The sequence below is a fragment of the Centroberyx affinis genome, unplaced genomic scaffold (genome assembly GCF_046629955.1).
Source record: "Centroberyx affinis isolate AG114_WGS23_722 - 3 ecotype Tasmania unplaced genomic scaffold, CSIRO-AGI_Caff_v1 ptg000178l_1, whole genome shotgun sequence".
NCBI lineage: Eukaryota > Metazoa > Chordata > Actinopteri > Beryciformes > Berycidae > Centroberyx > Centroberyx affinis.
In genome coordinates this window covers 43,838-56,880 of record NW_027278875.1, presented here as the reverse complement: position 1 = coordinate 56,880, position 13,043 = coordinate 43,838, and the positions used below count along the sequence as shown (strand labels likewise).

The window sequence follows — 13,043 nt, the reverse complement described above, 5'->3', positions numbered from 1 at the left end:
AGGCAAGATCAACCAGTCACAGAAATGTAGCTATGTGAATCCTTTTCAAACTGTAATCTGATCCAACAATGCAATACCAGCAATACTGTAGTGAACACGCCAGGAGGTGGAGGTGTCACAGCGATCAGGGCTTGAAAATAAACACTAGCCACCAACCAAATGCTGGTAAAATGTGGCTGTTGCTGGTTAAGTATGTCAATTCTACTACTAGCCACTTTGGCAGCTAGCCAACCTGTGTTCAGTCTTTCTCACCACTGTGACTAGTGACTAGTTGACAGAAAAGTAAGTTTCCTGCCCTGATTATGTCCATCAATTTAGCAAGACTGTAGGCATGATACAGACACTCTCATAATAATAGTGTTGATTCCTGATGAATGACTTGCTAGAAGCGTCCCACTGTGTCGCCCCGGCCCTCTCTCTCTTTCACTGCACTCTTGCCCCTTTTCTCCCTCGGTGACAAAGCCATTGTTGTCTTTACTCTGCGACTAAAAGCCAACCACTGTGCAACACCTAGTACCTGTGCTTTCACATGTTCCATTTATTCTGACATGGAGGAATTTTAAATTTACGATAACAATTAACAACTTCACTGACAACAATTTGCCAAATAAAATGTTTACGTTTTTACAATGTTGTGTAAAGTAATTTATATGATACTGCTTTTGTATGTAGACGAGACCACACTCCAGTGTTTTATCTTTCATAGATAATAGAATTTAGTTTAGATATTTAAAAAAAAAAACAACCTTCACCTGCTAAAATGCTGTGTAACATGCTACTTCTGCAAAATAGGAGGTCTACTTGTGTCAGTCTAATTTAGTTGTAAGAATAGAGGATATAATAATCCATAGCTTTTTCTTTGTCATCTTGCTCATTGGATTTGATGTACAGTAGTAATAAAATGCTTAATAAAATGCTTAATCAGAGATGTATTTATTCGCAGTATTTTCTGCTTTACTTGTTGCTGCTGTTGTTAATTCAGCAGCAAAAATCATGTCTTTCCACCTGTCACACAGTAGATCAGGATTGGATCAATTCTCATTCAGTTTACGCAAATCAAAATGGTAAAAATACAATTTGCATAGCATAGTAGAGTTTTATTCTAATTCATTCATTGATAGTTTGGATTGAACAACACTATTGTATCTCTATGTTGAAGAACCTTTAACCATGGTCTGTATCCCACCCTTAAGGCTATATGTTTATTTTGGCTGCAGACTCTGTTCTTTACTTGTCTATACCCAAAGCACATACTTTTTGGACACATGCTGGTTCTCTTAGCCTATTTAACTCATAAAGATTTGTCCGGCTGAAAACATGGAGTAAAGTCCACAAATTAAAAAAAAGAGAAAAAAGTAGGTACACTGAGTACCCTCCACTTCCTCCCTGTCTTCGTATGGGGGGCATAAACGTTGGGTAATGTTTTGGTTGTCCAGCAGAGTTGTTCTGGGTTTAGTTCTGCCCCCCTGTGGGTAAAGTAATCAACGCATGGGAGTTTGGGTTCAGCCAACAAGGTTACATATTAACCGGTGCTTACTCTCTCACTCAGGGCTACTAAAGACGGCACTCTGTCCAAGGCATGCTGCCGCTCAGCCGTCACATCTTACCATGGGCGACTTCACCGACTGTAACCACTCAACGGACCAACGGGTTTTATCCGGAGAGGACGACATTACTGTAGTGTTCCACAAAGTTGGCAACCATGACGACGACGACGACGACGACGGCGGCGGCTGCGACTACGCGGACAAGTGTGGTGGTGGTGATGATGATGATGAACGGGCAGCGGAGAGGATTCATTTGCAAAGTAACAGTCATGTGTCGTGTGGTGATAATGAAGATGCTGAGGATGAGGTGGAGGAAGGAGAGGCGAGAGGGAGGACGAATTCACCGGTCGGCAGCGAGAAGAAAACGCTATGCCCGCCGGTGTTTTGCCTAGGAGGAAGCAAGCCCACAGCCCAAGGAGGAAGCGCACTTACAGGTTAGCGCGGCATTGTTAACTGAAGCGGTAATGAAGCTGGGTCGCGCCGTCGTCCCCCCCCCCCAACACCACACACATCGATGGCGGCAGTTAATGAACTTTGAGATGGGAAGGAGATACACTAGCCTAGCAAAGTGATAAGCAGCCGGATAGCCAATGACCTCTTGCGTAGCCCCACGTTATACAACATGACGTAGGCTATCAGTGATAACACGTATAATGATGAGCGGGGGATGTAGTGGAGGGCAAACCCGCATAAACTCACTTTACACCCCTTTTTATTAACCAGTAGTAGAGTAGAGTTTATACTGTCTTTTAGGCTGCCATACATCTTAATGACGTAAATCCATACTATCACGTCATGATAAGTAGTATCAAACCACGTTGGTTACGTAAAGATGTGGTTTCATAAGGGATAAAAAACGCATATATTAATGCTATTTCTGAAAATATAATTGATTTTATTTGTGTTGGTGGTGGTTTGCCCTATGATGCTGGATGTCATAGTTTGCCTATCCACCTCTTTATTTGCCAATATGTTACATTGCTGTTAATAACTATAATATGATAAACATTTTAAACCCGCACAAGTTGTAGGCATATGTCTAATATAAACAACAACCCAGTAGCTGTGTGTGTACTATTTCCTAAAGACAGGCTACTTTTAGCCGGCTTAACATTTACGTCATCCTTCAAGAGGATGGATGACTGTGCACTTTTACAGCACCAGGGGCCTACTTGTTGGCCATTAGGATATTAGAATTAGTTATAAGATCTAGTTATGAGATTAAGTCAGAACATTAGACATACAATGTTGATCTATGTTTATATTTAACAAGACATTATTAATTTTGCCTCTATTCATCTGTCAAAAAGAAAAGTTGAGTTTGGAATTGCAGAAGGCCTAAACCACAGGTGCAATTCTGTATAAGGAAGTAAGGCTTTATTTCTGATGGCAGTTACAGTAATGCTATATTTATAAGTGTTTTCGTCATATAAGATGTGAGGAAGAAATACTGAATTTGATATAGACCCTTTTCTTAAAAATGGTAGGACTATGTAAACATATTGCCGCTCAACAACGGCCTTATCGGGGGGTTTTTCTCACAGATTCTGACTAGACATTATTTTATTCCACTTCTAATTTCCATTTCAGTTTACTTTGTTTTCAGAAGAGGATTGCTAATATTAATTTATCAGGAATGAACAGTTATTTGTTTATTTTTGTCATTAGATTAAATCTTAATTTTTTGTAGTGTAATAACCTTGCTCCACAAGTTATGCATCTCAGCAGAACTGAGAATGAAAAAAAAAAAAAAAAAAAACCCACACACATCATCCACTGGTGTTTTTCCTTTAATATGAAAGAGGGAAGTGGAAGTACCACTGAGCAATGCCATCTAATCTAATTGGGAAACATTCAGACATCCATGTGTCTGTAGCCTGGCGCAAGGTTAAAAAATGAGCATGAAAAATGTTGAATGGAATAGCAAATTGAACAAACATTGAGGAGAAGCTGAAGGAAAGATGCCTGTGTGACCTCAGGTTGGAATTTAATCTGAGCAGGCACATTACGGTGCCAGAAGCAGGGTTTGCAAACACTACACCACTGTCTTTTGTAGATCTTGTGTTTGCCGTTATTGTAACTGAATTTTTACCCGGGCCACATGGAGTTCAGCAACACACTCTTGGCTTCAGTGTCCCATCCTAAAGTTACTAGAACAACATGAGCACCGGAGTATGACAAAATGAGCATTGTGTTTTAAAACGAGTCACCGAACATGTGCTGATAACTTGACAATCCATTTCTCTCTCGCTGCCTCTCCCTCACTCTTTCTTTCTCTCTCGTCTCTACTCTCTGCCTCGATCTCTTTCCTTACCCCTCCCCCCTCTCTCCCACTCTCTCTCTCCCTACACTTCCTTCTCTATCTCTCCCTCTTCCCCCCTCCACCCTTCCCTCCCTTCCCCTCCCTATCCCTCCCTCTCTCTCTCTGTCTCTGTGTTTTCCTTCAGCCCCAGAGAAGAAGAAGAGATGTCCAGGCCTCGGTTTGTTCTACGGTCTCCTGTCTACAGTTTTCTTTTCCATCATTTCTCTCCTGGTGAAAACTATCCAGGGAGTCCATGCCGTAGAAATCAGCGCCATACGCTGCTTCTTCCAGATGCTCTTTGTCGCCCCCTTGCTCATCTATCACAAGTAAGTATGGTGGAGAAACTTAACCGTTTGGGCTTACAGATTTGGAGAATCTGTACTGTACAAACAGAATTGTATAATTCAGGAAGTAGCAAAATTGTATAATTCAGGAAGTAACAGTAGTAGTACTGTTGTTGCTGTAGGAGTAGTAGGCTCGTAATAGTTGAATTTATCGTCAGCTGTCAGTAGGGCTGGGTGATAATTTCATATTATCGTTTATCGTCTTTCAGTGGAATCATATCGTGATGATATGAAGATATTTTGATATCGTGACACACATTTCTGCTGTCTAAATTGATGATGACAAGCAAATTTTACTTAAAAACTCTCATAAAATTAGGTATGGTAGGAATATTATTTTGAATATTTGAATAACAATATTATTTTTGTTTGACATCACACCTAACACTACCATTCGGTTCAATGAGATGAACATTAATTTCATTATTTAACGTGATTTTGCATACATGAACCATATCGTGATATATATTGATATCGAGCAAAATCCTTATGATTAGCTGTTAATTAGCTGTCAGTAGGTTTGAAAAACTGTGATTTAAAGTAAATATCTGTGACATTTTCAGTTACTTAAATGTCTTTTTTGCTTCTCTCCATCGCTGATTAATATAAGACAACAGTGATTCAACCTATATCCAGTTCATGAAAGCTTTTACATTTTGTGTTGTAAACATTCGGTGTTGGGTAGGTCGTTCCTGGGAAAAATCCTCTGCCACCCAGAGAGTGATGCATTTTATGCAGCAGCAACAGCGGGTTGTTTGGAATAAATAGAAGAAGCCCTGGTAGTTAGCATGAGCAGCGATAGCCACCATGGCTGAACAGACAAAGAAAAGAGCGCCACCTACAGAAACTCAAACGTCATCAACAGAAAATCCAAGGAAAAAGATGTCACAGTACTGGCCACACAGTTTGCCAAGCAGCAGGAATAGTAGTAATATTTGTAGTAGTATAGTAGTTATAATCTTGTAGTCTAGGTTATTGATGGTTACAAGTGAGTATGGTTGAGAAACTGTATGTGTTGGAGTTGTAAATGTACTTATAATTGAAGGTGATTTGGGGATTATGACAACCTTAAGAAATGTATTCCATCAGCGTGTTGTGGTTCTCTATGCATTGGGAAATACAGCTTTTCTTAATGGATAAAGCATCCATCCATCCATCCATCAATCCATCCACATCTCACCTCCATGTCCTCCTCCATTAATCTGTCACCACCAATCCACCTCTCCCACCCTCTTTTCGGTCCTCCATCCATCCATTCATCACTGTCCATTCATACAGTACCTAAATCCATTCAACCCATTTATTTACTATCAATCCATCCGTATTTCCCTTTGTTCATTCCTCTCTACCTCCGGCCATCCACCCACTTAGCCCTTCCTTTATCCATCTATATCAATCCACATTTCTTTCCTTCCTCCATCCACCCATTGATCCAGCCATCTATCCAGCCATCAATCAATCATCCCTCCACCCTCCTGCCCCTCCCTTTTTCTCTCATCCATCCCTTTCTAACTCCCTTTATTCCTCCCTCTGTCTCTCCATCCATCCATGCATCTATCCATCCATCTATCCATCCATCCATCCATCCACCCATCCATCCATCATCCTCATATCTCTTCTCCTCCAGTATAGGTGTCCTTGGTCCCAGGGATAAGCGTGTATATCTGGTGCTTCGGGGATTCCTCGGCTCCAATGCCATGATCCTCCTCTACTATGCTGTTCAACAGATGCCGCTAGCAGATGCCACTGTCATCATGTTCAGGTGAGAGTACTGTTTCTTAAACTAAGGGCTGGGACCCAAAATGAGTCACAGGTAGAGCCTTATATGACAGGGGATGAGTGGAGACTACGCTTAAGCTGTCAACACATGACATACAAATCATCTCTGCTGTTGCTAAAATCAAAAAGCAACATGTATTTGCGGTTAGAGCTCTAATCAGTGTAAAAAACATCATTCATGCAAAAATCATCATCAGGTTCAGCATCACCAGTCTGTCCATAGGAAAATAATGGCTCAGCCGGCGCAAAGTGGTTTTGCCGGTGATCATGTGTTGACATCTTAACACTACACTTACAGAAATAGATTCTGCATCCTCCTTGAATTGTACAGATTTTCTCTTTTTCTTTTGTCTCCTTCTCTTTCTAACTCTCTGTTCTCCCTCATTTCTCACTCATTCCTACATCTTCATCTCTCTCTCCAATATTCTCTTTCAATAACGCAATTAATTTTACTTGCTCCCTCACACCCCCACTTCTTTTTCAGTCTCTTTTACTCCCATCTCTCGTTTTTCTTCCCATCCCATTTACTTCATTTATGTTCTCCCTCATCTCTTTCTTCTCGATCCTTTATTTACTTCACTTTCCACTTTTTTTTCCTCCACTTTTTCACTGTTGCTCTCATGTCAATCTCAATCTCTCTCTCTCTCTCACCTCCCACTTCCCTTCCCCCCTTCAGTAACCCAGTCTTTACCTCTCTGCTGGCGTGGATCTTCCTGAAGGAGAAGTGCACCATCTGGGACTGCGTCTTCACTGTTTTTACCATCACCGGAGTCATCCTCATCGCCCGACCGCCCTTCCTCTTTGGCGAGCGTCTCCATGGCATTGAGGGCAACTATACTAACCACATCAAGGGGACTATTGCTGCCTTCGCAGGTCATAAGAATAATAAACTCTCTTTATATAGAAACAATTTTCCCAAGTTCTTCACACCACATTCTGAGCTCCAGTATCTGTCACTCTAATAGGCAACTTTACGTTTTGGCCAATAACTTCTCAACCGTTTGACTTACACTGACTGTACACTACACTACCAAACCAAGCTACACAAAAGTTAGATTTTTTTTCTTGATCAGTTAAACGACATGACCACATTTAAGCTAACAAACTTGGCAAAGTACGTGGATAAGCAGAAAAATGGTCATAACATGGTGTGCCCAGTCTTCACAAATCTTCAAACTCAAAAGGCCAGATGTCCCACACCATAGGTCACATTGTCATAAAATGTATTTCCTTTTTTTATCCTGTCTCCTATCTAAACCTGCCGCCTAGTGGTTAGGATGTCTGCCTAACAATAACAACATAGGTCATTTAGAACAGTTTGTCCACCAAACTTCATTCATAAGCTAAATGCCCTCAGTTTGTCCACCAGTTTGGCATTGAATAGGTTGTCATGGGAAATAATTTCTTGAATCTGTGTTCAGATTGTATACTATTAGACTTGTGGCTTCTTGATAACTTATTAAATTTATAAATTTATTTAACGATGTCAAACTTACCGATGATTTAAATTCTCAAAGATGTTAATGCACTTCATCTTCTGCTCCTGTTTCTTCTGCTTGCTCTTTGCGCTTGAACCCTTACAAGTCATGGTTTACAGCTATATTATCCAAAGTAATTCGTTTTACTTATAGTTACCATCTAATTGTCATTAATGAAATTGTTTGGAACCGTTAGCTGACCTTACTATGTTGTCATGTAGTCAGTTTCTGGTAGGAGAAGACCTACAGAAAACCGGTAATTGATATTCTGTCCAGCCTTGCTTTGTGACCCATACATGGGGTTCACCTGCTCCTGGTGTCAAAATGTATTCTGTGTTGTTTTCTCTTTTTCGAGGTGCCTCTACAATGGCTGCATGTGCCTGTATTTCTGTTTTTGTTTCGGATGTAAATATGTATTTTATGACGTTATCTTTGTGTCCAGTAATCCTGTAAACGAAGGGTCATGAGCGTCATAACAACACACACAAACAAGTTTCATTCAATGGGTTTTTCATTATTTTCTTTTATACCTTTACAGATGCCATCCTCTCATACAATCTTATGATATATGTAGATGTACTGTATTTGTCCTTTCAGTTCTCTTTTTTTCTTTATTAATTTATTCATTAATTTCATTATGTTGCTCAGTCATTCATTCATTAATTCACTTTTTTATTAATCCATTTATTTATTCACAGGAGCCCTGGGGGCCGCCTGCACCTTTGTTCTCCTTCGCAAGATGGGGAAGAGTGTCCATTACTACCTCTCCGTCTGGTACTACGCCGTCATCGGCTTCATCGAGTGTATCATCGTTCTCTCCGCCCTTGGGGAATGGACCGTCCCGTTCTGCGGCCGCGACCGCTGGATCCTGATGCTGATCGCCGTGCTGGGCATCGCGGGCCAGACCTTCCTCACCAAGGCCCTGCAGATCGAGAAGGCCGGGCCCGTGTCCCTGATGAGGACTGTGGACGTGGTGCTGGCCTTCATCTTCCAGTTCATTTTCTTTAACCGTGCACCGACCTGGTGGAGCCTGGGAGGGGCGCTGTGCGTGGTGGCGAGCACCAGCGGAGTGGCACTGCGGAAGTGGTGCAGCAGCACCCGTAAGAGCTGAGGAGCAGTGATGCAACGCACAATACTCTAGTGTTACTATTTATTCTTTTTTTTAGTTCATTTTTTCATTATTCTACATTCTTTCATTATTCTATATTTTATTATTTATTCCTTTATTTACATGCAAACCTGTGAAGGGTTTTGAGTTTAAGAATGCAGAAATCTAAAAGGATAAACTAGTAGGAGTCATTATCCTAATAGCCTGAGACAATTTTGAATGCATCATCTTGCATTTTCTTCTTCTGGACAGAAACAGTATATGAGATACAGCATGTAGCCTATGATTTATTTCTGTCCTATGATTTATATTTATATGAATATATCTATGAAGGGAGTAAGAGGAAGGAAGAGATGACAAACAGTAGATCAAAGTTGCCCCAAGCCTTACCTTGCCCTCCTGGAGCCTCTGAAGCTAACTCAGTATAGACATATACTCTATTTAATAGAGATTTTCTCTGTTTAATGACAATGTGATAAAATACAGTATGTGTGAATGGGGTGAAAGTTGAATTTCGCCATAATTAAGTCCCATTTTTCTCTTTCTCATTATCATGCTGCACTTAATGACATTCTTAATACTTAGTAAAAACCTGGACAATTGTTTCATAGCGTTTGTTTTAACCTGCATGGAGTACCAGATGGGTGGGGTTTAGTGGTTTAGTTTAGGTAAGTTGTCAATCATAGAAAGGTATACTAAATTGACTTTAATATGCTTTCCTGTTATTGTAGAAACTTTCTGATACTTATTATATTGTCCTATGTACCAAGCCCTACCCATCAAGCACCTCAGTAGGAAAAAAAATCACTATTCACAAATAGTACTTGACCCAGTTCTGGTACCGGCAATATGACTGCTATCAGTCTGCCAGCCATAATAAGTGAAGGAAGCCCAACCAAAGGAGCAATATTATCACTTTTAACATAAGATTTTCCACAGACCTTGAAGCCTTATCAGAACAAATGATGCCCATGGCCAAAAAAAACGCCCAAATTAGAGTTACTAGGTTTTCACTTGACAGCGGCGTCATGCTTTAAGGTACTCTCAGGGATCTGTAACCTCATATACGTATATAAATATATATATTATATAAGGTTATTGCGCACATAATAACACTGAAATCCAAGCCAAAGTTGTTATCCTTAAAAAGATTTTAACTTGTTTGAATTTGTTTGTAACCCACATTTATTTTTCTCCAATTTTCTGTGATATATCAAAAGATAAAGCCAATAGCTATCATTATCCAATGCATGGGTTCCATATATATAATATAAATAATTTCTTAATCATATTCTTTGAAGTGCCTTAAGCAGGGAACTTAACCTCAGCTGCTCCAGTGGAGCTGCTCGGTAACAAACTGAAAAACACTGTGGTTGTACTGGGCAGCTCTCTGGTGTGAATGAGCATATCAATATGAGGTAAAGGGTTAAAAAATGATTGCATGATAGAATCATATCAATACAATCAATACATTAGACAGGTTGTGACAAAATGCAGGTGTACACTTTTTCCCCATAGAGGTCTCTCAGGTGGAGTCAACCTCGTTTTGGCTGCACATCATGTTGTATTACTGAAGCATTTAATTAGCGTGCTTAACAATCTAAATTAATGTTTTATAGAAAGATTTTGGATAGTTTTGTTTGCACTTTATCTTTGCCAGAGGCTTTTGAAGTACCTAGTGTATGTACTTCCAGGGCAAGATAGCAATACAGGGTTATATCTTTTTTACCTGATTGGTAAGCACTGGCAGTTGTAGAAATCCATGCCTGGCTGGCATAAACTGATGAAGAAGAGAACATGGATGAAATGTAATTTCTACCAGAGAAAGTGTCAGTAAACTGCCACTATAATTCAACAAATGAAATGATAATCCAAAGCAACTATGACTAAATAGACAACTGCGTCATGTTTTTGAAATAAAAAGATAATTTCCTGAATTAGGTCTAGGACCAGAAAAACAAGGAGATGTGAAACAGCATCATAATGCTTTTTAATGTAAACATGCAGATTTATGGAGACCAGCGGTCGTCTGACATGGGAAACAGAGTGTCACCTGGGCTACATCAATCAACTGAATAGTAGCAAAGCAGTTGCACTATTTCACCAAAGTAGGAAGCTGATATTCACCAGATGTCGAGATTTTACACTTCAGTTTCACATTTTCTGTGTCAGGCTTAGTGACTCATGAGAGTCGTCTCACCTCTGATTCTGTTGCCAATAGAAGATTATTGATTATGATTATCTGGAAGTGGACTAGGCCTTGTACCTGGCTGAGTCCAGCCTCAAGGCTGGTTGTTCTAAGATAATCTTAGGGTGGCAATACACTCAACGTGTTTTTGGGCAATATAGATGGTTACCACTCTGAGCAACAGGCAAAAAAGTGACCCAAAGTGTTAACAAACTAAAAAGATGTTGCTGTGTGCTTAAAGCAACACTGCTGTGGCAGCTCCTTGGGTCCTGTTGCCCCAAAACAGTTGCCCTGTGTATTACTGCCCTCAGTTGCAGTATAGAGCAGAGGTGGTCTTTGTGCTTAGATATTTTTTGAGGAACCCAAACAATTCCTGATTCCAAGGGATGGAAATTTTTGTAGCCCACCAGCTGTGTCTGTGTGTATTTTTCTGTCTGGGATAGTATACATTTGTTGTGTAGTATTTCTATGACAAAGTAATTTCCCACTGTAGGGCTAATAAAGTAGTGCAACTACAGTCTTCTGTTGAAAGAATATTTCATTGGGTGCAATAGAGATGGAGAAGTCAGCCAATTAGAGCTGCTGGTCTGGTGCCCAGTATTCTTAAGGACACAACACTGCTGTACCTGTTCACCTTTGACCTGTTGAGAACTGTGTCAGTGCAGCTGCATCATCAGAGTTGCCTTCTTTTTATATATTCACATCACTAATAACTGAACCGAACCTGAGTTTGCACATTGTTTTGTTAAAGTGTCTGTTATGACACTTTGTATGACAATGATCTTTGTTTTTTGTTTTATTCTCTTTCTTCAGGAATCAAACAGAAGCATTTTCTTAAACTGACCTGAGACTCTTTTCACTTAGACTTTTTTCTTCCATATGAATAATTTGCTGTAGCTACTTAATTACTCAATTATGCACAATCATTATGCAAGCACAATACGTTTCTAGATTTTGCTGATTGCTCTCCATTTTCTGTTAGTATCATTCTGACTAAGGATGCACTGGTACCACTTTTCTATTGCTGATACCAATTCTGAGTACTGAACTTTAAGTATCGGCCAATGCAAGGTACTGATCTGATCCATTGCTTTAATTGAAATAATAATATAGACTTAGATGATTAGGGCGTTTGGGGTCATTGCACAAAAAAACATAATTAATGTTTAGAGTGATGTAGCATCTGTCTATCTGTAGTATAATAAAAATCAGGTTGCTTTGCTTTGACTTGTAACATGTTACATGTGTATCAGATCTTAGTATGGGAAAAAACACTGCTGTTTGTTAAGCACTGTCACAGCTATTCATCATTGTTCATGGTAGAATGTTTCATCTCTTCAGATGTTCACAGAGGCAAATTCTGTGTTGCTGTTGTTTGATTTGCTTTGACATTGATTTTTTTTTTAATGAATAATAGTTAAACTAAATGCTGGTAGTGTAAGCACAATATGTTGTATTTCTATAAAGTGCTAAATGGTTAGTTTATTAGTGTGTTTCAGTACCTACAAGCCTTACAAACCTATACTGTTTTTAGGATTTTATAATAACTATGCTCTAACTGTATTTATTTTACTATTTCTATAATGTATTATATCAAAATATTATTCTAAAAGATGTATATATTTATGCATAATGATGGATAATATTTTATGAGTATATTATGATTCAGGAATAAATACCAATATGAATTTATAACTCTATTGGTTTCTTTGGTCTTGACTAATGAAAATAACAAGCTAATCAGTTTCATTCATACTTAATCACCATTGTGAAACAACATTGTATTTCTGCTCACAAACTCATTTGCAAACATGTTTCTCTGTCACAAATCTCTCTCAGTCAGTAAATTACCATGTTTAAAAAATGACTGAAAATTGTGGAACAGGCCCAAATTGTGTAGAGGTTTGGTCTGTGCTTACACCATTGTCCCAAGGCCTTCTATTGTGTTTCCTAGCTCCACTAATGACTCTATAGGAGACAATGGTAGAAACTAGGCTGTGGTTTGTACAGGCAACAGAAGCTTTCACAAACCACTGAGTCAGGTAGCTGTTGTAAGGACTGCTTAGAATAGTAGCCTACCTGGCTGAGTGGATTGTTGTCATTGTCTTGTGTTTGTGTGTGTGTGTGTGTGTGTGTATCACTTGTCCCATTGGACAGTTTTTATTGTGCCATTGTTTATTTTTTCCCTTTATTCGTAAACAAAACATTTGTGAGGTATTGTTCACCCATATTGCATTGTGTCACAATATAACCCATATTTTGCAAAACATAAAGGCTCGTACTTTTCACACTGCCCT

At 39.4% G+C, this 13,043-nt stretch overlaps 1 protein-coding gene across 1 annotated transcript; it reads left to right on the top strand.

The window, feature by feature from the left end:
- Window positions 1–1,060: 1,060 nt before the first annotated feature.
- Window positions 1,061–12,738, top strand: slc35g1 (solute carrier family 35 member G1). Its single transcript, XM_071535585.1, has 5 exons — window positions 1,061–1,981; window positions 3,995–4,175; window positions 5,821–5,955; window positions 6,649–6,845; window positions 8,149–12,738. Exons 1-5 carry the CDS (start codon window positions 1,489–1,491, stop codon window positions 8,559–8,561), a joined length of 1,419 nt encoding a protein of 472 aa, XP_071391686.1. The 5' UTR covers window positions 1,061–1,488; the 3' UTR covers window positions 8,562–12,738.
- The last annotated feature ends 305 nt before the right edge of the window (window positions 12,739–13,043 follow it).

Coding starts and splice junctions, on each gene's coding strand:
- slc35g1 (XM_071535585.1), top strand. CDS start 1,489: ATGGGAGTTTGGGTTCAGCCAACAAGGTTACATATTAACCGGTGCTTA. Junction 1,982..3,994: donor AGGAGGAAGCGCACTTACAG/GTTAGCGCGGCA, acceptor GTTTTCCTTCAG/CCCCAGAGAAGAAGAAGAGA. Junction 4,176..5,820: donor CCCTTGCTCATCTATCACAA/GTAAGTATGGTG, acceptor CTTCTCCTCCAG/TATAGGTGTCCTTGGTCCCA.